The 25,218-nt window shown below is 38.9% G+C and overlaps 2 protein-coding genes across 28 annotated transcripts in view; one reads left to right on the top strand and one right to left on the bottom strand.

The window, feature by feature from the left end:
* The window catches only part of LOC127516447 (B-cadherin-like), a 133,631-nt gene that overhangs the window by 14,498 nt on the left and 93,915 nt on the right, over nucleotides 1–25,218 (top strand). Inside the window, exon 16 of one of the 26 annotated variants that reach the window (XM_051901062.1) lies at nucleotides 10–877. The exons of the other annotated variants lie outside the window; for them this stretch is intronic. Within the exon in view, the coding sequence (XP_051757022.1) occupies nucleotides 10–216 (207 nt within the window). The 3' untranslated portion in view covers nucleotides 217–877. Of the gene's footprint in view, nucleotides 1–9; nucleotides 878–25,218 lie in introns of those variants that run through there. 26 annotated transcript variants of the gene reach the window in all.
* LOC127516455 (polyunsaturated fatty acid 5-lipoxygenase-like) lies at nucleotides 571–23,360 on the bottom strand. 2 transcript variants are annotated; one of them, XM_051901121.1, is made up of 15 exons: nucleotides 23,345–23,360; nucleotides 18,085–18,236; nucleotides 15,640–15,841; nucleotides 15,410–15,488; nucleotides 14,963–15,082; nucleotides 14,713–14,822; nucleotides 14,368–14,540; nucleotides 9,413–9,547; nucleotides 9,080–9,283; nucleotides 8,739–8,825; nucleotides 6,832–7,001; nucleotides 6,567–6,679; nucleotides 6,340–6,440; nucleotides 6,061–6,231; nucleotides 571–5,321 (listed from the first exon to the last, which is right to left on the bottom strand). In XM_051901121.1, exons 2-15 carry the CDS (start codon nucleotides 18,229–18,231, stop codon nucleotides 5,142–5,144), a joined length of 1,992 nt encoding a protein of 663 aa, XP_051757081.1. In that variant the 5' UTR covers nucleotides 18,232–18,236; nucleotides 23,345–23,360; the 3' UTR covers nucleotides 571–5,141. The 2 variants fall into 2 exon arrangements, with proteins under 2 accessions (XP_051757081.1, XP_051757082.1); XM_051901122.1 differs by lacking the exons at nucleotides 14,963–15,082; nucleotides 23,345–23,360 and having other exon boundaries at nucleotides 18,085–18,249.

Raw genomic sequence — 25,218 nt, 5'->3', positions numbered from 1 at the left:
GTACCTTAGAATTTGAATGCTGCAGATAACGACCCCACAGCGCCCCCCTACGACTCCCTCCTGGTGTTCGACTATGAAGGAGGCGGCTCAGATGCCGGTTCGCTCAGCTCCATCAACTCTTCTAGCTCAGGACATGACCAAGACTACGACTTCCTCAATGACTGGGGCCCACGCTTCAAGAAGCTGGCAGACATGTTTGGAGGAGAAGAGGATTAAGACTTTTTGGGTTTTGTTCATTTCTCTCTCTTTATCTGTGCAAGAGGCACATTGCAAAATAGAAAAAGTGCAAAATATGAGAATTTTATACTTCACTTGGTCTGGTGATTTAATGTTTAAAGTTGGAACTGGACAAATAGCACTGTTCACCTGTCAACATAAAGGAAAGATTCTTTAACTTGAAGTGTTTTCTTTTTGTGGGAGCAGTCTAGGCAGGAACTTGGCTTTTTTCCTCTAAATGAAGCTCCCAAAAGACAATCTGTTGTGATTGCTCTGTGGAAAAGCAGCTGAAATGCAGCTTAAGATGCTTGTCCCCAACTTAAAGTTGTTTGCCCAGTATATTTTATGTAATGATTTTGCAAATCCCACATTCTTCAATGCGTTTTTTTTTTTTTTTTTTTAATTGTTTCTTTGGCATTAAAGATTTATCTAAAGCATGAATTATACTGTAAGGTGGGTGTTTTTTTTTTGTTTTTTTTTTGTTTGTTTTTTTGAAAAGCACTGATTTTTCAAACTTTTTGTATGATATTTGCAGGTGTCTATCCTTTCCCCTCAGCTGCAAGTTTGTATGTTATTTCTTTTATATAGTTATATGGTTGTTTCGGCATTAAATTTTTACATTGCATTTGCCTATTTTATTAAACAAATTACTTTTACTGTTTTTGCTTCCAAGTGTTCACTCTCTAACACACTTCACACACAACCCTGGCCAAATATTTTTAAAGTCCGCATGAAATGGTTGCGAACAACTTTATCATTTTTACGGCTCATTTCGGAGTGAAACTGTGGTAAAACTTTATTTTTACGGTATCCTTGTTATGCGTATTTCGTGTACTTACTATAGTAATGACTGAGTTATGCAGAGTTACAACACTAAAGAAAACCCTAACCCTTTAATAAGTACTGCTAATTAATGTTAATCAGTCATTGTATAAACATACACCAGATGTAGACAATTGTTAGTACCCTTGGTAAATATGAACAAAACAGCATTTCATTTATTTAAAAAAAAAAAAAAAAAAATCTAAGCTTTCACTGACATATTAGAATTTATTAATTGAGAATGGGGGTGAGGAAGTCGCATTATGAAATGTTTTTCTCTAATACACCAATACTTTTTGCTGCTTCTCTTCAGTTCACCTCACTCATTTTCTTTAGGGTTCAGGTCAGGGAATCGGATGGCCATGGCAGCGGTTTCATTTTGTGCTCAGTGACACATTTTTTTTTGTGTTGATTTTGATGCTTGTTTTTGGATTATCGTCCTGTTGGAAGATCCAGCCATGGCCCATTGTAAGATTTTTGGCAGAGGTGGTCAGGTTTTAATTTTTTTATCTGTTGATATTTGATAAAATCCATGACATCTTGTATCTGAACAAGATGTCCAGGACCTCCTGCAGAAAAACAGGCCCTCAACAATAAAGATCCAGTGGTATATTTAGCTGTGGACATGGGGTGCTTTTCTATACCTGTGTGCACCAAACCCATCTTGAGTGTTTGCTGCTAAAAAGCTCATTTTTTTTAGTTTGGTCTGACCATAGAACTCAGTCCCATTTGACGTCTGATAGCTGAATATGCTGGAGTTTGTTTTTGGGTGAGAGCAGAGGATTTTTCTTGAAACCCTCCCAAACAGTCTGTGGTGCACTTGGAGGCTCTCTGACCCCAAGACTAAACTATTTTCTGCAATTCTGACTGTGATCCTTGGAGAATCTTTGACCACTCAAATTCTCCTCCTTCACCGCGCATTAGTACAATTTAGACACGCGTCCTCTTCCAGGCAGATTTGTAACAACTTTAATTGATTGGAACTTTTTAATTATTACCCTGATTGTGGAAATTGGGATTTTCAATGCTTTAGCTCTTTTCTTACAGCCACTTTCTATTCTGTGAAGCTCAACAATCTTTTGCTGCACATCAGAACTATATTCTTTGGTTTTACTCATCGTGATGAATGATTAAGGGAATTTAGCTTTTGTGTTCTTCATATTTATACTCCTGTGAAACAGGATGGCTGGATAATTTCATGTTCCTAGTGGAGAAACCATAGTCCTTGGGAGAAACCAGGCTCAGTCAGGGGGCCAGTTCTCCTCTGGCCAACAACGAACAGTCCATGATTATGATTCATGATTATATATATATATATAAAAAGTCTGAGAAATGCTTTAAGAAATCAATGCTCTGAAAAGATTTGATACATTTACAAATTACATAGAAAGATTGAGTCTACACCTGTACTCCCATGAGCATCAAGTGTAAGATTTTATATATAGATATATAGTCATCTTTATTTATATAGCGCTTTTTACAATGCAGACTGTGTCAAAGCAGCTCTAGAAGAAAATAGTGCCATTGTCCAACTTAAGTAAGTTCAGTATTGATTCATTCCGTTGTAAAAAAAAAAAAAAAAAATCGTTATTCATTTAGTTAATTTATCTATACAGCAGCTCTGGAGAAAATAGTGATGTCATCGTCCATCTCAGTTCAGTTCGCATACAATGGTGTCAATGCAGGCAGATCAAAAACTTTGTTGAATATCAAGTGTCACCAACTAAGCAAGCCAAAGGCAACAGAGGCAAGGAACACAAACTCCATCAGGTGACAAAAATGGAGAAAAAAAACCTTGGGAGAAACCAGGCTCAGTCAGGGGGTCAGTTCTCCTCTGGCCAACAACGAACAGTCCATGATTATGATTCAGGCAGCATTACGGGTCATAACTAAGATTGGGATTGGAACAGTTAAAATATTTAATCCAGTTCCATCTGGTTGAAGATCAGTCATCATGCCGGTATGGAAACGGTTTTGTTGGGAATCTATGCCACTGGCTGTCGTGTCAATGAGGCCTTCACAAGGGATTGTATACTTGACACAATCTCTGCTGACATTTCAGGGATGTGGTTGTGTCTAGCCGCAGGTCCTCCATCTGATCTGGATACGGCCCAGATCCGACTGACTACAGTAAACCTCAGGATAAACAGAGAGACTAATATTAGCGTAGATGTACGAGTATATCGTGTGTTATAGGAAGTGTTCCCGGTTCCGGCTGACCTAATTTATGCAGCCAAACAATCATTTAACTGATTTGAATAATAGAAATGGATAATGTGTTATGTGTATGCCAGGTTAAAGAGATGTGTTTTTAGTCTAGAATTAAACTGACAGAATGTGTCTGCTTCCCGAACAATTCTAGGAAGATTGTTCCAGAGTTTAGGTTACCTTTACACCACCAACTATGTGGCCTTTTTACCCTTAACTGATAATATTTTTTAAACCAATATCACTCTAAGTAAATAAAATACAGTTTACATGCCATGGTATATTTGATGAGTATGGTGCCAATTTTATTGTTTCCACCAAACATTTACATATTCTTGAAGATTTCTTTAGGTCTTGTCTCAGACCCAACCTAATGTGAACTTGAACTTGTCTTGGACTCCAGCCTCTCTGGTCTTGGTCTCGACTTGGACTCGAATGAGCTCGTCTTGACTACAACACTGGCATTTTGTACGAGCTGTAGTTTGTTTATCAAGCGAGCAGGGCAACCACCCAGTAGAGCGTTACAGTAATCTAGCCTTGAGGTCATGAACGCATGAACTAACTGTTCCGCATTTGTCATTGAGAGCATATGTCGTAATTTAGACATATTTTTAAGATGGAAAAATGTGGTTGTACAGATGCTAAAATGGGGATTTCAAAAGAAAGACTTAACTAGACAAAACTAACGCCATGCTTCCAAATGATATCTCCCAAGGGTAGCATGTACAGAGTGAAAAGCAACGGTCCTAATACTGAGCCTTGCGGTACTCCATATTGAACTTGTGATCGGTAGACATCTCTTCATTTACTGCTACAGTATGATTCAGATAAGTGATTTAAACCATGCCAATGCAATTTCACTAATGCCAACGTAATTTTCGAGTCTATTTAAAAGAATCTTGTGGTCGATAGTATCGAATGCAGCACTAAGATCCAGTAACACTAATAGAGAGATACAACCACGATCTGATGATAAAAGCAAATCATTTGTAACTCTAATGAGAGCAGTCTCAGTACTATGGTACGGTCTAAATCCTGACTAAAAATCCTTGTAGATACCATTTCTTTCTAAAAAAAAAAAAAAAAAAAGGAACATAGTTGTGACAATACTGCCTTTTCTAGTATTTTTGAAAGGGTAGATTCGAGATTGAATTATTTTATTAAAGCTTTCTTTATTAGGAGAGCTCCCAAGGGGGAAAAAGAAAATGTAGCAACCATTTGAAGTGCAGCCAGAGTTGTTCACAATCTCAAAACAATTCCTTTACAGCATTCATGAAACAAATATTTCATGCCCATGACAGCAATTCTTCATCAGCTGATCTCTATTAGAGAACCCTTCCTCATACCAAAAGAAATTAAGCTGGAACACAGCAACAGCAAAACGTGTATACAAGATAATCAGCACAAAATCAATATAGATGTAAGATCTCAATATAACTGTAAGGTAAAAAATAAGTCAAATGAATATCTAAAATAGATTACAAACAATATATCACGAGTAATAAAGAATACAAATAAATGAATCAAAGGATGAGTAAATGAATACCATAGTATGGATATATGAATATGACATGTGAAAAATACAATAATAAGTGGATTATAATGTGTGCTCTTTGAAAGCATAGCCAAATAAACTGTTCTGCTTTCCTGGCATGAGCCAGACCAACAGTCACCCCTCAGATAAGATACATACGAGTACAGATGGCTTTACAAAGTAATATCCCTTACTTCCCAGTAACAGAGTCAAATACAAGAAGCCTTAAACATAATTTCTTAAAAGGCAGAATGCTCTGTGTTTTACAATACATTATATTTTAAGTAGAGCTGTTCTTCTCTCCTTCTGTGTCAAGCACACATTGGCCGTGAACACTATGGTTAGGCTTGGCAATATTTTGTCAAACTGCAACACTGTTGGGGATTTTGTCTGGGGACAAATAACAATAATCCAATGTTAATTCCTCATTCCTGCTCTTGATGATGTTGGTCACCTCATCCAGTTTCTTGCGGAAAGTCTTTATGGCTTCCTTCACTGGTTGCTCCGTGAAGCACATATCTGGATACGTGCCTAAGAACAGCTGGAAATTGGGGATTTTCATGAACAGCACGATTTTCAGAGAAATATGCTCATTATGTGGAAAAAAACTGAATGGATATTATTCTCGGAATGAAGTCTGACATTTCAAAGCATTTTTATTTGCTGTTTCTTCAAAGAACTTGTTAAATTATGCGGTATCAAGAACTTCAGATCAGCAGAGACTACAAATCAGAATCAGTGCAAATGCTTTTTACTGTAAGCACTGTAAAAAATGATATGATCAATAAGTCATTACTTTAAGCTTAATTTTATAAGCTGTTCAAGATTCAACTCCATTTTTTAAGTCAAGATTTGAAATAATGAGTTGATATGACTTGTACAGCCAATTTGATTTTTGTCACAGTTATGTTCAGTTGGACTTGTTTTTCTGTTTGTACTTTCTCCCTGCCTGAGTTTGTTACCATAGTGAAGTTAATCATTCAGCTGTGCACCTTGTATTATCTCTTGTATTTAGCTCTCCCTGTTTCAGTTCTAGTTTGTCTGGCCTCGTTTACACTATGCCTCAGTACTGTGAGGTTACACCATTAGATGAATAATATTATAAATGATATTTGAGCCTATATACATAAAACATCATCTTTGGCCTATTTCTTTTTAAATTATACCTTGATGCTCTGTACCCTCAGGTAGTAAAATGTTTATTCCTTTTATTCATTCACTGATTTAGACTAGACTGCTGCCATGTTCTCTACAATTTCAAGTGGAAAGTATATCCAAACCTCATTCTTCTGGAACTGACTGAGGGCCCAAACTGTTCCTAGAGCCTTGCTGGAACATCCACGGTCAGGCAGACTATCCATGATATACTTCAAATCCACTTGGCCCTTCTGTTCGGGAGGCGGCTTGCGCATGGTGGAAGGACTGTTGGGGATCCAGCCATACCAGTCAAACTGGAATGTAAAAGGTTACTCACAGATATTAGCTTATAGATAGTATCCATAAATTTGCCTAGCAATTTTTTACGCTCTTGTTGTGTGTAATGTTGTGTGTAATCTCACTTGTCCAAAGTTGACTGCAGCATGTTGTGCTGAAGCTGTGAATATCACAACAGTCAGGTACTCAGCTAGCTCCTCTCGTGTTTTCAGAGACTTTGGAAACTCTGTAAACAGTGGCAGTGTGCATTTAACTTGTGCACACATTTCAAGTTGGCTTGATACGCACAAGATGCATGTAGAATACACAAGAATACAAACAATCATGATTGCACAGACAAACACTGACTCACTGTCAGAATTATTCATGCCAAAGGAAACATCCTTAACAAATTCTTGAATCTCCACATCTTTTTGAACCGTTTCATCGCTGTCATAGTAGATCTCGACCACAGCAGAAACAAAACTACAGGAAGATCAATAAGATGACAAATTAACCAATTAAAAAAAAAAAAAAAACCTCTGGATGCCAGAAATTTTCATTTTCATTGGGGTGTATGTGGACTAATTTGTACTTTTGCACTAGTAGTACAGGATCTGAACTGTTGCTACACCTACCAGTTTATTGCCTCCCAGATCTTCATGCCATCATCTCTATAAAAGTACTTGGGTATATCTTCCATTCCTCGAGCTTTTATGGCCTCAGGGAAGCACAGGGACTCGTAGGTTAAAGTCTCCATGGCTCTTTTAATCACTTTCTCCATCTCAGCTCCAGCGATGCTACTAATCTTTGGATACCAAGAATTCCATTAATCATTTGCCTAAATATTTTCAGCACTCATTTAGCCTACTCAACTGACCATCTAGGGGATTATTGTTTTTGTGTTTGGAGAAATTTAGGAACTACTTAGGTCTGGCAACTCGGTACAGTACGGCACGGCATGGCTCGGCTCACTTTACTTTGGGTTTGCTTTTCCATTGCAGTTAGTACCGCTTCAAAGTGGGATGGATTATAGACTGATCGTATAGTTGCGCCGCCTCTACTGCCGTGGATCCGCTCCTCATCTACCAACGAGTCTTTACCTAATGTACTGACCACGATACAGCCATTTCTTTTTTCAAGTTGCGTGCGACAGTCATTAAAAGCAAGTCGTTTCGCGAACAAATAATACTGCAGTGGCTGTTACTGACTATTTAAATCTAGCGGGTTTGGTGTCTCGTGTTTCAAATCGCTGGTAGTGACGATTCTCTCTGACTAATCAGTGATCTGCAGTGTTTACACGTCACATTTAGTATGAGTACGGCACGCTTGTAACCTCCGCCTAGGTGGTACTATTCAAGCGAACTGTACCATTTCATACTGAGCCGTCCCATGCAGTGAAAAACGTGAGCCAAAGTGAGCCATAACGAACCATACCATGCAGTGGAAAAGCGCTATATGAAACAAAAATAAGAGCATTCAGCAAAAAAATATATATAGCTGCAAGCAGCAATTATCAGGGTTCAAGCACTTTAAGGCCTTTAAGCACATGCATAAAAAAGGTGTTATAGAGGCAAAGTTGCTCAGAATCTAACATATGGTATGAATGTTGTGGCCATGTGCAAAATATTGCGCGATACACAATCCTTTACACATGTGAAAAACATGAAGCACCCCGGTGGGCAATTTCTTTCTAATTTCTCACAGGCCTCTAGGGCCGTGAGTCAAACAGGCCCAGAGAGTTTTGTTCCAATCGACCTCTGTTAACCTTGTCTGATAGCTGCTCAAATTTCATTTGCAAATGGTGGCCATGTTTTTCTAGATACTTAAGTGTCCTCATAGACAATCATGGAACCTCGGATAAAGGCACTGCATTCAAATTTTGAAGTCTATCGTACTAACGGTGAGGTAGTTATAGCCATTTTCATGTTTTTTTGCTCATATGACGTCGCGTCCTTTTTCACATGACCACAGAATGAGCTCTTACATAGGTGTGCTGAGTTTGGTGAAAATATCTCATTCCGTTCACGAGTTAAAGCCATTTTAGTAAAAGTGGCTCCCACCACTTTGGGCCATGAATCGGAATTTCAACTATTCAACTTAATAGCAATCAGACTCCAGAGAATCTTGCCGCATTGGGTTGGTTCAGATTGGACCAAAAACCTAGTTCGCAAAAGTAGGTTTTTCGAAAAATCCAAAATACTTGAAAATTTCGCCATAAGACACTAGAGCCTACACCTAATGGTTTAGGAGTTATAAGTGTACTTTTGATTGCTGTAACGCCCCTGTCAGGCTGATCAGGGTGAGCCTTGGTGACGTTGTAAACGGTGTGAGCATACCAGCCCTTAAAGTTTCAAGTCTCTACAACTTACGGTTTGGTCTGCCCGATCACTTTTAGGGGAGAATTTTGATCCTTGGAAAATTGAACAATTACAATAGTGTTTCAGCGCTACGTGCTTAAAAGCCCTAAACACAAATAGAATTGCTTTATATCCTAGCAAGATGCTGTTTATGAGTGGATATATTAAATTAGGTGTAGCGCTACCTTGCTGAAGACCCCGCCATCACTGACGAGCTTTTCACGGGCCTCTGCATTGATTGCAATTGTGAAACGAACATGTGGTTTCAGTAACTGTAAGAAACAAATTATGCATTTAAACGTGCATTAAATCATAACAATTTATTCAAAAAGCATATCCTGAATAAGAAAAAATGCTTTCAGTGTCATTCCATAGAGGTTTTTGGTTAACATTAAAACATGGTTGAAAAAAAGGCATGGATGTCAGAACCAGCAACCCTTCATCAATAAACTGACATACATGAAACCCTAATATCCAGTTAAGCACTGAATCTAAATATCATGACTGTGTATTGAAAGACAGGTACCTTGTGTACAGGATGGACTGCAGAGAGCTGTCTGTACATGGCAATTTCAAAAACCTCTGATATCAGATGTGTCTTGAGAAGGTGTGTGACCAACTGGTGTACATTGAAGTCAGAAGATTTCACCCACATCTTGGCAAGCATCCAATCATATTCATTATCGCTTGGGAGAAAGATTGGGCTCTTTTCCCCAGGGTTTTGACTGAGCTGATTCAGATATAATAAAGTCAGGCAGGACATTTTTTTACTTCAATGAGTAAATTTACAGCAAAAGCACATTTATTTTTTAGTTACTTGATGTTTTCATTTGATACTGATTCTATATGGGACAGATACCTGAATGGCAATTGGCACAATTTGGTCCAATCTGTTTTTGTACAGCAGGCAGATGGGTGCAGTCAAATAGTGCCGAGTACTGGATGCTGGCACTCCATCCAGTATTTCATAATCCGCTATGTAGATGTTTCCCGCCTGTAAACAAGTGTACACAGTTGTATAGTTTAGAACAAAAGATTTGTAAGGTTAAAGTAACATTAATATGAATAATTTATATAAACTACATTATGTGAAGGATGTCACAATACAAGCAAGTAAGTCTTGGATTTCAAATGACATATTAAGGACTAGATGTTGCAATCCCGACTGATTCAGTCCAATACTTGCCTTGAGTGGGTTTTGGGGCATCATCTTGGTTGGGGGCTTCATTGGTGACCACTTAGTGATGTTTTCTTCTATACGACACATCTTCAGTTGTGCACCTTGGCTTCTTTGGGTATTTCGGCCATTTACCACAAGACACCCTTCCCTGAGGCAGGCCCACCACAGGCTGATCAGACCTGGGTGTGTGTCGCAAGGGGACAGAGTGGTCATTTGATTACCCACGCTGTCTCGTTTCTTCTCACAACCACAGCCAGTGACTGCTCCTTTCAGCGACTATGGCAAGTTCTTTGATGGTCTTCCTCTGGGACTGCCCTCTAATGCCTACTTCCTCCAGAAGAATTGGCAACAAAGCCCCTGCAGCCTACCTCCACTGGACACACCTTCATGCTCCAGCTCCTTTTCTCTGCCTCAGCTGCCAAAGTAGCACAGCGCAGCTTTTTCTTTTCGTATGCTTCATCGATGGCATCTTCCCAGGGGACCGTTAGCTCAACAATGAAGACGCAATGGGAGGAGATAGACCACAGCACTAGGTCTGGGCGCAGGTTGGTCACAGCGATCGCTGGTGGAAAAGTGAGTCTCTGGTCTAAGTCAACTCGCATTTCCCAGTCCCTGGCTGCATTTAATGGAGCCAGGGACTTTTGGAGGATAGTCTGGGAATGTCGTTGGCTTGGTTGTGACTCTCTTATGTGATTCTCTTATGCTCAAGTGCCAAGGCTAGGCATCTCAACACTTGTTTATGGCACCAGGTGTATCTTCTTTGGGTCAAAGAGATCTTACAACCCACCAAGGTGTGTTTTAGGATTGCTGTTGCTGCACACAGAGGACACGCTGGGTCCTCTCCAAGCCAAAGGTGTAGATTTGCTGTTGAGGGCAGAACGTTGTATGTGGCTTTGATGATAAAACTTATCCTTTTGGATTCCATATTCCACAGCTCGCTCCAGGTGATTTTCCTTTTCTCTATGCCATCCCACCTTACCCACTGGCCTTGCTGGGCTTGGGTGACCGCTCTGGCCTATCTGGCTGCTTCCTCCTGGCATCGCACCTCCATCACCACCATTTGACGCTGCTCGGTTGGAGTAGCCTTTTCCCATGTTGGTGTTGTTGTTCCTAACCCAAAGCCTCCCCTACCCTGTTGGACATGCCCCACTATATCCCGATGTCTGAGGGCAGACTTTATGTCTGCTTCTGCTGCGCCCGGCTTCCATTTCCTCCCAGTTGCCAAAGTGGGAGCAGCACCAGGTACCAAGGAATCCTGGGACTCAGTGAGTGTCAACTCCAGCCGTACTTTGACAGATTTAGAGATAGGCAAGGAGAGAGCTCCGTTGCCATACAGTCCGACACTGTTCATGCATCTTGGCAGCCCAAGCCACTTCCTTCCTTGGGCACATTAGCCACATTAGACGGGGTAGCAGCTGAAATGGAAGCACCACAACTTAAATTTGCCTGGAAGGGCTGCATTTTTGATCTGTTTGAGGCCGCTGATTGTGTCCTGCCTGAGTTTTTCCAACTGTTCGGCATCATTGAGGGCTGCATTATACCACCGACCCAGGCTTTTGATGGGTTTCTCAAGGATGGTTGGTATTGGCTCCCCATTGATGCAGAATCTCTCATTGGCGAGCTGGCCTTTAACAATGGAGATGCTACGGGACTTACTGGGTTTGATCTTCAATTGTGCCCAGTTGATGTTATCCTGGAGCTTATCCAGCAGGCATTTGGTGCATGGATTTGTATTTGATATGATCTTCATGTCATCCACATATACCCTGATTGGGGTAAGACACAACCCATTCTCCAGTCGTTCTCCTCCAACTACCCATTGTGATGCTCGAATAATCATCTCCATTGCAATGGTGAATGCCAGGGGAGAAGTTGTGCATCCTGCCATTATTCCAGTTTCCAGTTGCTGCTAGGCTGAGGTGCTGTTCTGTGTAGTGATGCAGAACTGGAGGTCCTGGGAAGAAGTTGAACGCCATCCAGATTATCTCGTGTGGCACTGACACAAAGGTGTTGGCAAGGTCAAGGAAAACCACATGCAGGTCCTTCTTTTCCTTTTTGGCAGTTTGTACCTAGTGTCAGATAATGCTTCCATGCTCCAAACATCCTGAGAAGCCACTTATCCCTGCCTTCTGCACTGAGATTTCAACAAAGTTGTTTTTCAGCAAGGACACCGAAAGCCTTTGAGCCACAATGCTGAAGAAAATTTTCCCTTCAACATTTAGCAGGCTGATCTGGGCGGAACTGGTTGATGTTTAAGGAGCTCTTCTCCTTAGGAATGAGGATCCCTCCTGCCCTTCCCCATACCTTTGGTATGATGACCTTTTTCCATGCCACCTTCATTTGATGCCAGAGGTACTTCAGAAGGCCAGTATTTTTATACACACTATATAGAACACCGTTGGGTCTGTGGGCTGATGCTGACCTTGCCCACTTTACCGAGCTTTCAATTTCGCTTCATGTAGGGGGCCTTGTATCCATCTGGTACACTGGTAGTTGGATTGATGGCATGTTGGTTGGGATGGTAGCAGGCACATGCCTCTGATTTTCGGAGTAGATGTTTTTCAAATGTTCTTCTAGTTCCCTCACTGGTACTTTTAGGGTACCAGTCTTCTCCTTTACAAAAAAGCTTTTGGAAAACTTGTATGGGTAAGAGCAGCCCTTCTCCTTTCAGCCCATCTAGAAGGCAGACAAAGTCTGAGTCGATGGTTACCCACTCTTTTTTTCTGGCAGGATTTAGGCCACAGGATTTGAGGCTTACACCCATCCATCCTTCGTTCTAAAGCTGGTTGTGAATGTTTGGGTACTGGGCTTAGGACTGAAGTGGTGTTGTATTAGTTGAAGCTTCGTCTGGGGTATGGATGGCTTGTGGACTGTGGTGCTTGTCCTGCCACTGGGCTTCACTCGACTTATTTTCCCTACTTCTAAGGAAGTATTGGGCAATGCAAGGCCCCTCGCTAAGCTCTCTCAGGCACTTCTTTCGGCCCTGATGGATCTTGACACCTTTCTCTGATGTTTTCTTTTTCCATCCACAAGTGCAGCTTTGCAGTGTGTGTCCTGTCAGCGTTGTTGTTCCATCAGCTACCGTACTGATTATTTTACTCATTGTCATTTCCGTTCCATGTTCAATTGTTGATTATCCATCAGTGAGTCTTCTTGCGCCCCCACTCTCGCAGACTCAGGGGTTATCTACCTCTTGAAGTTTTCACAGCCATAAAATGGGTGGGTCCGAACCACTGTATAGTGATGGATCCTGCCAGCATGGGTAGCTAACCCATGCCAGCCCCTAGGAGGTGTATTCCCTCCTGCTAGCAGTCTCTCCAAGCCATCACCATTCCCTGGTTGTCATCTGCCCTTTTGCAGCAGTCACTGGTGTGATCCAAATATTCAAATTACATAATAATACAGTTGCAATCCCAACTGATTCAGTCCGATACTTGCCTTGAGTGGGTTTTGAGGTTGGGGGGCTTTGTTGGTGACCACTTAGTGATGTTTCCTCCTATACTACACATCTTCAGTTGTGCACCTTGGCTTCTTTGGGTGTTTTGGCCATTTACCACAAGACACCCTCCACCGAGGCAGGCCCACCACAGTGTTCATGTGATACCCTACGCTGTCTCGTTTCTTCTCACAACCACAACCAGTGACTGCTCCTTTCAGCGACTATGGCAAGTTCTTTGATGGTCTTCCTCTGGGCCTGCCCTCTAATGCCTACTTCCTCCAGAAGCCTTGTAGAAGGATTCCTTGGACCTTCAGCAGCCTACCTCCACTGGACACACCTTCATGCTCCAGCCCCTTCCCTCTGCCTCAGCTGCCAAAGTAGCATAACACAGCTTTTTCTGCTTCATCGATGGCATCTTCCCAGGGGACCGTTAGCTCAATAATGAAGACATGACGGCAGGAGATGGACCACAGCACTAGGTCTGGGCGCGGGTTGGTCACAGCGATCGCTGGTGGAAAAGTGAGTCTCTAAGTCGACTTGCATTTCCCTGTCCCTGGCTGTGTTTAATTGGCTAGAATCTGAGGGTAAGGGGTTGGCCTGCTTCATTTCACCTTCACGAATGAAGGCTATTGGCTTTTGGAGGATAGTTTGGGTATTTGGGGTGGCGTTGATTATGGTCCCAGGTGTATCTTCCTTGGGTCCACCAAGATGTTTGGTGATAAATTATCAACTGTTCAATTGAATTATGTCTTAATATATCTGGCAGCTATCACCCTGTAGATTGTTTGCCCATTGAAGCTAAGCAGGGTTAAGCCTGGTCAGTACATCGGATGGGAGATCTCCTGTGAAAACTATACTGTCAAAAAGCACCGTCATTCAAATGAGCACTGACTCTGTGGTCATAAAAAATCCCAGGATGTCCTTCGACAAAGAGTAGGGGGGTAACCCCAGCATCCTGGCCACATTTGCCCATTGGCCTCTGTCCATCATAATGACCTCCTAATACACCTAATACTCCAAATACATGGTCTCCTCTCCACATATAAGCTGGTGTGTGGTGGGTGTTCTGGCGCAATATGGCTGCCATCGCATCATCCTGATGCTGTACATTAGTGGTGGTTGAGGAGATTCCCCCTTCCATATATTAAAGAGCTTTGATTACCTAGAAATTATTATTATTATTAATGTTTCTGACCTTTATTTCCTCTTGTAGTGTGGCACCTCTCCTCAGAAAGCCATCCACCATCTCATGTCTGACTGGAAAATTGTCTGGAAGATTCATGCACTTCCTGATCATGACAGGATTGCAGCCATTCAAAAACTGATAGCCAAACATGTAATCCTTACTCCAGTCTTGCATCACGTTCTCTGTCGAGATTTCAAAAGGGGGAAAATTGAGTCAGCTGTCAAAGGCTTTACAGGTATGAAATGTGCTTCTACATTGTTGGTTTCCTACAACAATTGTGTTTTTGGATATATAGTTTTTGTTTAAATGAAGAAACAAACAAACATTATTGACAAAGGAAGAAATAATCCAAACCTAGTAGAGTGTTCTTGATTTTAAAATCTTCCAATATCTTTTCAAAATCTGCCAAGTCTTTCCAGGACTGAATGAAACCTTTAAATTTGTCAAGAAATGAATCCCCAATCCTGAAACAGAATGCATACTCTATAATTATAGACTTGAACACTATATGCATGGTACTACATTTGTTCTGAATTTCATTCTGGAAAACAGGAAAAATTCAGTATCAAATCAACAAGGACATGCCATGTTCCCTCAAACTTACGCTTTAATGAAATTCAATTCAAAATCTAAAGATTTTTCTTTATCAAACTGAACTTCACTAGGAAGTTCATCCATTTTGGCATCTATGCTCATAGGGAAGCCCGGGCGCCACTCATTCCATCTTCAACAAGAAAAATGACAACATTTACTACACTGTTATGTTAAGTTAGTTTCACTTTCATTTCACTTTTATTTTGTTTATCATCAGTTTCCTGTTTCCTTTGTCTTAGTTCCCTGCCCAGCATGCTGGTAAGCTGGTAACCATCACACACACAAACATTTTTACATTCATTGCTACGGACCTGTGTATATGACAATATAATGAATATGTGACAATATATTTACATTATTATTGTGTCAAGCACACTGAGCTGTATCTAGGGAGTAATAAAGAAAAACAAAATGCAACAAATGAATATTGTTCAAGTCTGAAATTGTTTCGTCAAACCTGAATATTTTACGTGTAGATTCTAGTTCCTCTTGTCTTTGCTTTTTAAGCAATTCAGTGTCATCCTGAGGCAACTGAGCTAAATGAACACAAAAAGGAATACATAGCACACATTTTATATATAGAAAGGACAGCATTTAATCACAACTGAACAACTGAATTTAAAATAATAATAATAATAATAATAATACTTAAGAACTGGATAATAAATAAAGTGAGTCTGTACGTACCACTGCCTTCTCGGATAATAATCACTTCATTTTTGCCTACTAACCAGCGATGACAGGGGAACTCAAAGAACTTTTCTGAGGGTGTTTTCACTTTGATATGCTTACAAAACCACTGAAAATTGACAAAGTGTTTCTCCTTTTCAAGTTTCACCTGGACAATGTCTCCAAGGTCCTTCTTCGCACAGACGTCAAAGGAGATCTCCTTTAATGACAACTTTTATTAGACACGTTATATGGGGGGGGGGGGGGGGGGGAATCAATCAATCAATCAATCAAACAAACAAAAATCTCTCCACAGGCTTTGGTGAAGAGAGATTAATCCTAATTGTGCCACCCTGCTTATCTGCACTATCAAGATGCAGGATATTGAGTGGAAGGATGTTTGGAGGTTGAGTGGGAAGTACTGTCTCACCCAAAACCTATTTTAATCCTCTTAATTTATCCTGTAAAACAAGTAATTTCCAAAATTGTATTTGTGTTCTGTAATGTAAAGAACAAACACTGAATTTGAACATTTGATATTTAAACACCAAAATTAAAATGCAGGTATCTGAAAAGATATTGTCCTAAAGTATATGCATATAATTATCTCTAAAACAAAAGAGATGGTGATTGATTTCAGGAAAAATGCTCCTAAGTTGCAACTTGTGTATATTCATGACAGTTGATAGAGTAGAGGAGTAAACATATGGAACTGTTTTTTATTCTGCCCTGAAAATACAGCAGAACATGGAGGCTATCATTAAGAAGGCTACTCAAAGAATCTGTGTTCTAAGGAAACTGAACGCATTTTGTGTACAAAGATCTATACTGAAAACCTTCTACACTTTTATTGAGAGTATTTTGAGCTTTTCATTTCAACGCTGGTTTTCCTTAATTCTATAAAGAATATATTTAGGACCTGTTCAAAAATTACCGGCCTCTGCAGAGTTTTTATGAGTTGCAAGTTAAAAAAGGAGAGCCTGGAGTATTAACACGCACCCCTTGAACACACTTTAAGATAATGCCTTCGGGTAGGAAGTTCAAAAGCATATACAGATGTGGACAAAATTGTTGGTACCCTTGGTAAATATGAACAAAAAAGCCTGTGTAAAAAATGTGCATTAATCCTTTAGATCTTTTATTTCAAAAATTCACAAAAATCTAACATTTTCATTGAAGTATAAGAATTTAAAATGGGGGGTACATTTCAGTATGAAATAAATGTTTTTCTCTAATACACGTTGGACACAATTAATGGTACCCTTAGAAATTCTATGTAAAATATCTCTGAAGTATATTCCCATCCATATTTACTTTTTTAGCACACCAGGGTGACTAGGAGCATGAAATTATCCAGCCATGACTTCTGTTTCACAGGAGTATAAATATGAGGAACAAAAAGGCCAAATTCCCTTAATCATTCATCACAATGAGTAAAACCAAAGAATATAGTTCTGATGTGCAGCAAAAGATTGTTGAGCTTCACAGAATAGAAAGTGGCTGTAAAAAAATAGCTAAAGCATTGAAAATCCCCATTTCCACAATCAGGGCAATAATTAAGAAGTTCCAATCAACTAAAGATGTTACAAATCTGCCTGGAAGAGGACGTGTGCCTAAATCGTCCTAATGCACGGTGAGGACTCTCCAAGGATCACAGCTGGAGATTTGCAGAGATTAGTTGAGTCTTGGGGTCAGAAAACCTAAACCTAAAATTCAAACAGCACCTACATCCCCACAACTTGTTTGGGAGGCTTTCAAGAAAAATCCTCCTCGCTCATCCAAAAACAAACTCCATCATTTTCAGTTGTCAGACACGACTGGAACTTCAAAAGGGACCTGGTTCTATGGTCAGATGAAACTAAAAAAGAGCTTTTTGGATCTTCCAACAGGACGATGATAAAAAAAAAAAAAAAATTCAATACAAAAATGTGTCACTGAGCACAAAATGAAGCTTCTGCCATGGCTGTCCAAGTTTCCTGACCTGAACCCTATAGAAAATGAGTGGGGTGAACTGAAGAGAAGAAGCACCAACATGGAGCTGGAAATCTGAAGGGTCTCGAGAGATTCTGTATGAAGGAATTGTCAGGTGTTCTCCAAACTCATCAGGCATTATAGAAGAAGACTCAGAGCTGTTATCTTGGCAAAAGGAGGTTGCCAAAAAGTATTGAATAAAAGGGTACTGTTAATTGTGTCCAATGTGTATTAGAGAAAAAACATTTATTTCATAATGAGATTTACCCCCCTATTTTAAATTCTTATACTTCAATGAAAGGTTAGAATTTTGTGAATATGAAAAAAAAAAAAAAAAAATCTAAAGGATTAACAATGCACATTTATTTTCACATACTTTTTTGTTCATATTTACCAAGGGTACCAACAATTTTGTCCACGTCTGTATATACACATGGAAGTAAAAAAACATAAAATAAAATTAAAAAATAATCAAGTCTTTAAAGTTCTTACCCTTTCCATACCACCAAAGCGGGATTTTTTCACCAGGGTTCTTTCACTGCTCTGATTATTTGAGTCCAGCAGCGTCAGGTAAATGCTGTTCTTTGTCTCAGCAGTCCTCTGTCTATCAGTAGATACCAACACCTTGTAGGTCAACATTGTGCCTGCATGTAAGGATGTACAGTCTCTGGATCCTCAGTTTTATTCTTAAGCAACTTTATATGAAGTTCACTTCCCTCCCTACTCTCCACCTCCTTTGATATTATCTCGATTACTTAAACATATTTCTTGAAATTTTGCCTCCTTTTCTCGAAACTCTAAACACAAAGGTAACACTTTAGAATAATGGTCCATCATTAATATGTAACTATGCAGGAAGTAATGCATGACTATTGAGTAGTACTACATTAAAGGGTTAGTTCACCCAAAAATGAAAATTCTGTCATTAATTATTCACCCTCATGCCATTCCACAGACCTTCGTTCATCTTCGAAACACAAATTAAGATATTTTTGATGAAATCTGATGGCTCAGTGAGGCCTGCATTGACAGCAAGATAATTAACACTTTCAATGCCCAGAAAGCTACTAAAGACATATTTAAAACAGTTCATGTGACTACAGTGGTTCAACCTTAATGTTATGAAGCAATGAGAATACTTTTTGTACACCAAAAAAACAAAATAATGACTTTATTCAACAATATCTAGTGATGGGTGATTTCAAAACACGGTCCCACTTTATATCAAGTGGCCTTAACTACTATGTACTTACATTTAAATTAATAATTTGATACAATGCACTTATTTTGTTTTTACTTGTTTTACACTGTACTTTTATTTTAAAAACACCTGCATGTAGTTACATCTGTAATTAATTTCTGTAATTACATTTATAATTACACTGTTGACCCATCCCTTACACCTTACCCCTACCCTTAAACCTACCCATACCACCAAAGCTTTCCCTATCCTTACCCGTATCCCACCTCAATAGCCGCAAAAGTGATTTGCACAAATCAGTATGAACCCAATAAGTACATGTATGTACTTATTTTTTGATGTAAGTACATAGTAGGTAAGGCCACTTAATATAAAGTGGGACCCAAAACACTCTCTGGGCATTGAAAGTGTTAATTATCTTGCTGTCAACGCAGGCCTCACTGATATTTCATCAAAAATATCTTAATTTGTGTTCTGAAGATGAACGAAGGTCTTACAGGAGTGGAACGACATGAGGGTGAGTAATTAATGACAGAATTTTCATTTTTGGGTGAACTAACCCTTTAACTAATCAGAAAGTAATATCTAATCTAGGACTAAGATACTTCCTTATCAGGTAATCAATAATTACTGAATGAGGTAACACTTTAGAATAATGGTCCGTCATTAATAAGTAACTATGCAGGAAGTAATGCAGGACAGATGACTAGTAGTATGCATATTTTCCTGATATATGCTTACCTATAATATATAAGTACTCAATTAACCCAGTGTTCAACCATTAACCTTGTAAAAATTATTTCTTCCCTTTGTTTCTTTCCAGTAACCCTCCCTGTCCAAACCTTTTCTTGTATACTATATAAATGTCTCCCTTTCTCCTCTGCATCCCAACGTCTCTGCCACTTTTCCATAATTTTCAATCCAGATTTGAGCGTTAGCTTCTGCTTTACTTATTAGGGCCAGAGCACCGATGGTGTGAGGACCGTATTGGAATTGCTCGGCCAATTCTTCTTCTTCTCCGAAATGAAACGCATTTTTGAGGGCCTAAACATGCTCGAAAACTTGAAACTTTGCACACGCGTCAGAAGTGGTGAAAATTTACGTCTGATATGGGTTTCAGAATTAGGTGTGGCGAAATGGCTCAATAGCGCCACCTACAAAATTTCAATTAAGTGCCCTTCGTGCTACGTTTCACGTACAGGTATAAAATTCGGTAGACAGATGTAACAGCCCAATACCTACAAAAAAGTCCATGGGTGCAAAATCTATAAACTCAACAGGAAGTGAGATATTTTGAATTTTCTCTGCAAAATTTTGTCCGTTTTTGCCATTTCCACACGTTGTACTTTAACAAACTCCTCCTATAGCTTTAATCAGATCAACATCATATTTGGTCAGTTTAATCTTAAGGCCTTTGTGACGTTAAATTGCGAAGATCTTGAGTTTTCGCTGAAGGGCGTGTCCGTGGCGGCCTGACAAAATTCAATGTTTCGCCATGAAACAGGAAGTTGCTGTAACTCATAGGCATATAATGTCTGATCTGCCCCAAACTTCATATGTTTTATTAGAGTCCCGGCCTGAAGACATCTACCTGGCAATATTCAGTTAGTCATAGCGCCACCTGCTGGCAACAGGAAATGGTATGCTTTACACTTTAATTCACTCCCAGAAACACATTTAAATATGCCACGAATTATCAAACATACTAGAAAAACGTTAAATCATGAAACACTTGGCTAGTATATGAGATTAACGCCACGAAATAGGAAGTTGTTGTAACTCAGGCATACAATGTCCGATCTGCTCCAAACTTCACATGTTTGATAATAGTCCTGGCTTGAAGACATCTACATGGCAATATTCAGTTATGGTCAAAGCACCACCTGTTGGCAGCAGGAAGTGTGGCACTTTGAAATGACTTGGCCATAATTCTCCTGTATTCACTCGCTTACATGCATGTCACCCACTGTTCACTGTTTTCCTGATGCCAACGGGTGGCGGTGAGCCCGTGTGCGAGGGCCCTTTCATCGCTGCTTGCAGCTTTAATTGAAATTGATATTTCAACAGCTTCCCTTTTACTGGCTTGTTTTGCCAAACCATCTACCATTTCATTTCCTTTGACCCCTACATGTGCTGGAACCCATGTAAACTTTATCCTCATCCCCATCTGACAAATCCTTGTCGTGTGACTTTCTAGTACCTCAAATACTAAGTCCTGCCTTGATTGTGACTTGAATGATTGCAAACTCTTTAGAACTGCACTAGAGTCTGAGCAAATTACTTTTTTGTTTAACTTCTTCTACCCACTGCAATGCCAACCAAATACCCAGTACCCTTACGAAAAAGTTTATTCAGGTGTGCTATTAGTATACTTCTTTTAAACTAAAAAAGTAAGTATACTTTCAGTCTACTTTTTATATACTTTTCAGAAATATACTTTATGTACTTCTGAGAAATATACTTAAAATTGCACTTAAGTATACTTGACTTACACTGACAGAAAAGTCTAGGTATGTTTGGCCTTCTACTTGGACTCAGTCTTTTGATTGAGATATACTTAAAAGTATATTTATAAAAGTATAGTATAAAAGTACATTGTTTGAAAATATTGATTTATAAAGAAAACAGATATATTTCTAATTCTAAGTATCTGAATTTAAATAGTATATAGGAATTTACTTCAAATCTACTTCACTCTTTCGTCGCCATTGGCTGAATTTTCAGGCTATATACATCTTCTGAAAGAGTACAGAATCTCCGGATCAAAATGCAGGAGGAGAAAAGGCTGAAACAAGCGATAGAAGATTACTCACGCAAATGTAAAATAAAGCGATCATCAAACATTAAACAGCATATATATATAAACTGCCTAACGTTACTGAATGAGGACTATGAAGCTTTGGGGTGTTTATGGACTCCATCTACTCCACCGGTGTTTGATCATCATTCTGAATCCCATCCGGACATAGTCTTTGACAAACATGCAATTGTTTCAGCTTTTTGTTTAAAATGTTTTCTTTTTTAAATAAAACTTACCCACATTTAAGTGTTGATAAAAAAAGGATTCATGAAGCTAGAATAAAATGTTACCTAAATGTTATCTAAATACCTAAATAGGAACACAGTAGTATACTTAAAGTGCAAAAATAATATATAAAAAGTAAACTATAAGTGTGATGTCATGTTCACTTAAAGAAAACTTACAAGTATACTTGCACTAAACTAGTAGTTGCTGAGAGTATATTTCAAAGTGTACTTTCATATTACTAAAAATGTACTGCTAGTATTAAAATAGTAAACTACTAGTTTACTTGTAGTACAGATGCAGTACAAATGAAGCTGTGAACTAGCTGTGTGCTTAAAGTTTACAACTGTTACACTTATAGTACACATAAACGTATACTTCAATTGGGCCAATTTAGTCCCAAGCGGTATTAAAATAGTACACTTACAAGTTTAATACTAGTACATTGATACTAGTATACTTACTACATAAAGTATACTTAAACAATATACTTGGACATTACTTAAGTATACTTCTTTTTCATAAGGGCACACACAAAAAATTTGGTTCGTCAGCAAAGATGGTGGTTAATATGTTCTTGTAAGCAGTGGGGTTGGCGGAGATGCCCATACAATCTCTTTCTTCAGGGAGCAACAACAGGTGAATGTTAGTGACTTTTTTTCTTCATCACATCTCTTCTTTCCATATAATGAAAGAGAATGAAAGGCTTGCCTAACATCTCCCTGCATGGAAAAAAATCATATCAGTTTGAAACTACATGAGGATGAGTAAATGATGATTGTAGTTTAATATTTGGGGGTGGATTATCCCTTTAACAAACTGTAAAAAATAATAATAAAAACATCTTACACTTGATGCACATGTGAGTACACTAATCTAATGGCACACATTCAGGGGCGGACTGGGACAAAAATTCAGCCCTGGCACTGTAGCCACACCAGCCCACATTACCACACCCACGGACACGCGCACTCCCAGGTGAAAGAAGTACACTTCCATAATGTACTTAAAGTGCTCTATTTTCACACACTACTTTAACCCTAATATACTAAAAATTCTTCTTTAGTACTTCTTAAGATAATCTTAAGAACATCTAAGTGTACTCAACTGTGCTATTTTGAGACACCATGAATATGTATTTAGTTACCACTTGTAGTACACTTGAACCCATAAGTATACTACAAATACAGAGATAGTATGTTAAAAGTACATTTTAGTTCATATTCATGCTGTCTCAAAATAGCACAGTTGAGTACACTTAGATGTTCTTAAGATTATCTTAATATACAAAAAATTCTTAAGTAGCCTACAAAATTAGTGCGCGAAAATAGAGCAGCTGTTTACCCTAAATATCTGCTGATATTTCAGTCATGTAATTCAGTAACAGGCTAACAATTGTGACATTTTAAAATATATGGGGGTTGTACGCTAAGGTGTTTACAAAAAAAAAAAAAAAAAAAAACGAGCTAACTGGCAGAAGTAGAGTGAAAATTACTTGAGCTCGCTATATTTTCTGTTTTTCTTACCTCTACGGCACTACTGTCCTCCGCTGCAACAGCCGAATTTTACGGAGCCCCTAAAGGGACCTTTGCAAAAATGAAAAATTGACAGAGTTTCGCGTGCGCACGAGAAACGTATGTTGTGCGCACGCGTTACAATTTCCGGGTTGTGTATACTATAACCTATTTCATTTGTGCGTCACTGCCTATGAAGAAAGCAATAGTATGGATGCACATGAGCTAATAAAGCTGTATTTGCTCAAAATCTGGCTTTCTTAGACCAGTTCGTCTAAGATGAATCCAGCTAATTATTCGTTTTCATTTTTTTAAACATGTGCCTTCCTTTATATCTAAAGTCCTTTATGTCAATGGCTCTGCTCGCAATAAGCGCTGTTAGAACTGAATGAAGAAAATAAGCATTTCTCTGCCACCTGTAAGGATGCTTTAAATCTGACAAAGTGGTTTAATAAAGGGGCGTTTGATCTTGTGAAATATGACATTTTAGTAGGCCTACGTTTTACAGTTCCAGTATTTTTTATATGGGACAATATAAATATGGCCTACTGCCCTAACGAAATACAAAGTTTTATCATTATTACTGTACCAATGTTTTTTTCATGAACCATTAAACGTGGCATTATGACAATGCACACTGAGCCCATTTCCCAGCGCGATTTCTTGGATGCCACAGAGTTAAATTCGTTAAAATGTACATAAGTCCTTGAAATATGACGCACTGCCCTAATGAAAGCCACATTTTGAGCACTTTTTACTGTATCAGCCTTTTTTTTTTTAACTTGGCAAAAAGAACAATGCACACAGCTATTCATGTCCCGGTTTCCCAGCCGTCACAGATAATGCTTTAAAGCAGACATAATATAAACTATATAAACATAATATAGGCCGTGATATAAACTGCCCTACGAAAGCCACATTTCAGCAAACAGATCGTTATTAATTCATACACATCCAAACTCTCATTTTCTTTATAATTTTGAGCAGATAGATCTTTATTAATTCATGCACATCCATACTCGCATTTTCTACATAATTTTGAGCAAATAGATCTTTAATAATTCATGCACATCCATACTCGCATTTTCTGTGTAATGTTGAGCAAGTAGATCTTTATTAATCCATCCTCAAATTTTCTTAATAATTTTGAACAAATAGATCTTTATTAATTCATCCATCCGTCAGATGTGAGCAAAAGATCGGATTTTTTGTGCCAGTGTAAACGCAGCCCTGGAGTCCTGGTTGGGAAACATTTGTTTTAATGCTCAACTGAAAGTAAGCGATGTTATATTGTGTATAAAATGTGTTTAACGTACCTTTTCATTTGGTTTTGGAAGTGTTTAAATTTATAATATATTTGGATTATTTGTTTATTATGGCCTTTTTGATTTTGTAGAAGGACTTTTTGTGTGTTGTCTGGAGGATGGTCCTTGAAGGGAAGTTTGTGGGGAAAGATTTTTACTTTCCTTTATACTCCAAAAGCACTTCAGCTCAACTCAACTCTTCAACTGTTCCATATCACCTTTATACGGATCTATCATGAACTTTGATGTTTGAGTACAGCAGGAAATTGGCTGGAGGATTTGTTGGACATTGTGAGAACTTGAATGGAATTCAGATAAGACTATTCACTCTATTTCATACCATCATCATTCAGAAATATAAATCAGAAACGGTTATAACGCATTGTCAGTGTCCTCTTTGCTCCAATGTATTTTTCACTCTGAGAGAACATGATGTGTGGCGTGAGAGCGGCATGGCTTGTCGGACATACATACATACATACATACATACATAGCAACAGTAAATAAAGGGGGCGGGTCGGTTGGTCCATCTCGGGACCGGGCCAGCCGTTGCCGACTGGGCCAAATGCTTAACATTTATTA

This window comes from Ctenopharyngodon idella, chromosome 7 (assembly GCF_019924925.1).
Source record: "Ctenopharyngodon idella isolate HZGC_01 chromosome 7, HZGC01, whole genome shotgun sequence".
Classification (NCBI taxonomy): Eukaryota; Metazoa; Chordata; class Actinopteri; order Cypriniformes; family Xenocyprididae; genus Ctenopharyngodon; species Ctenopharyngodon idella.
The sequence above is the reverse complement of the archived record's forward strand: the minus strand, read 5'-3'. Positions and strand labels throughout refer to the sequence as shown.

Bases quoted from the DNA above. Each gene is read 5' to 3' on its own strand.
- LOC127516455 (XM_051901121.1), bottom strand. From the start codon at position 18,231: ATGTTGACCTACAAGGTGTTGGTATCTACTGATAGACAGAGGACTGCT. The intron at 15,842-18,084 runs GTAAGAACTTTA...TTGTCATTAAAG, and splicing joins GCTTTGGTGGTATGGAAAGG to GAGATCTCCTTTGACGTCTG. The intron at 15,083-15,409 runs GTTTGACGAAAC...TTCTTGTTGAAG, and splicing joins TCTACACGTAAAATATTCAG to ATGGAATGAGTGGCGCCCGG.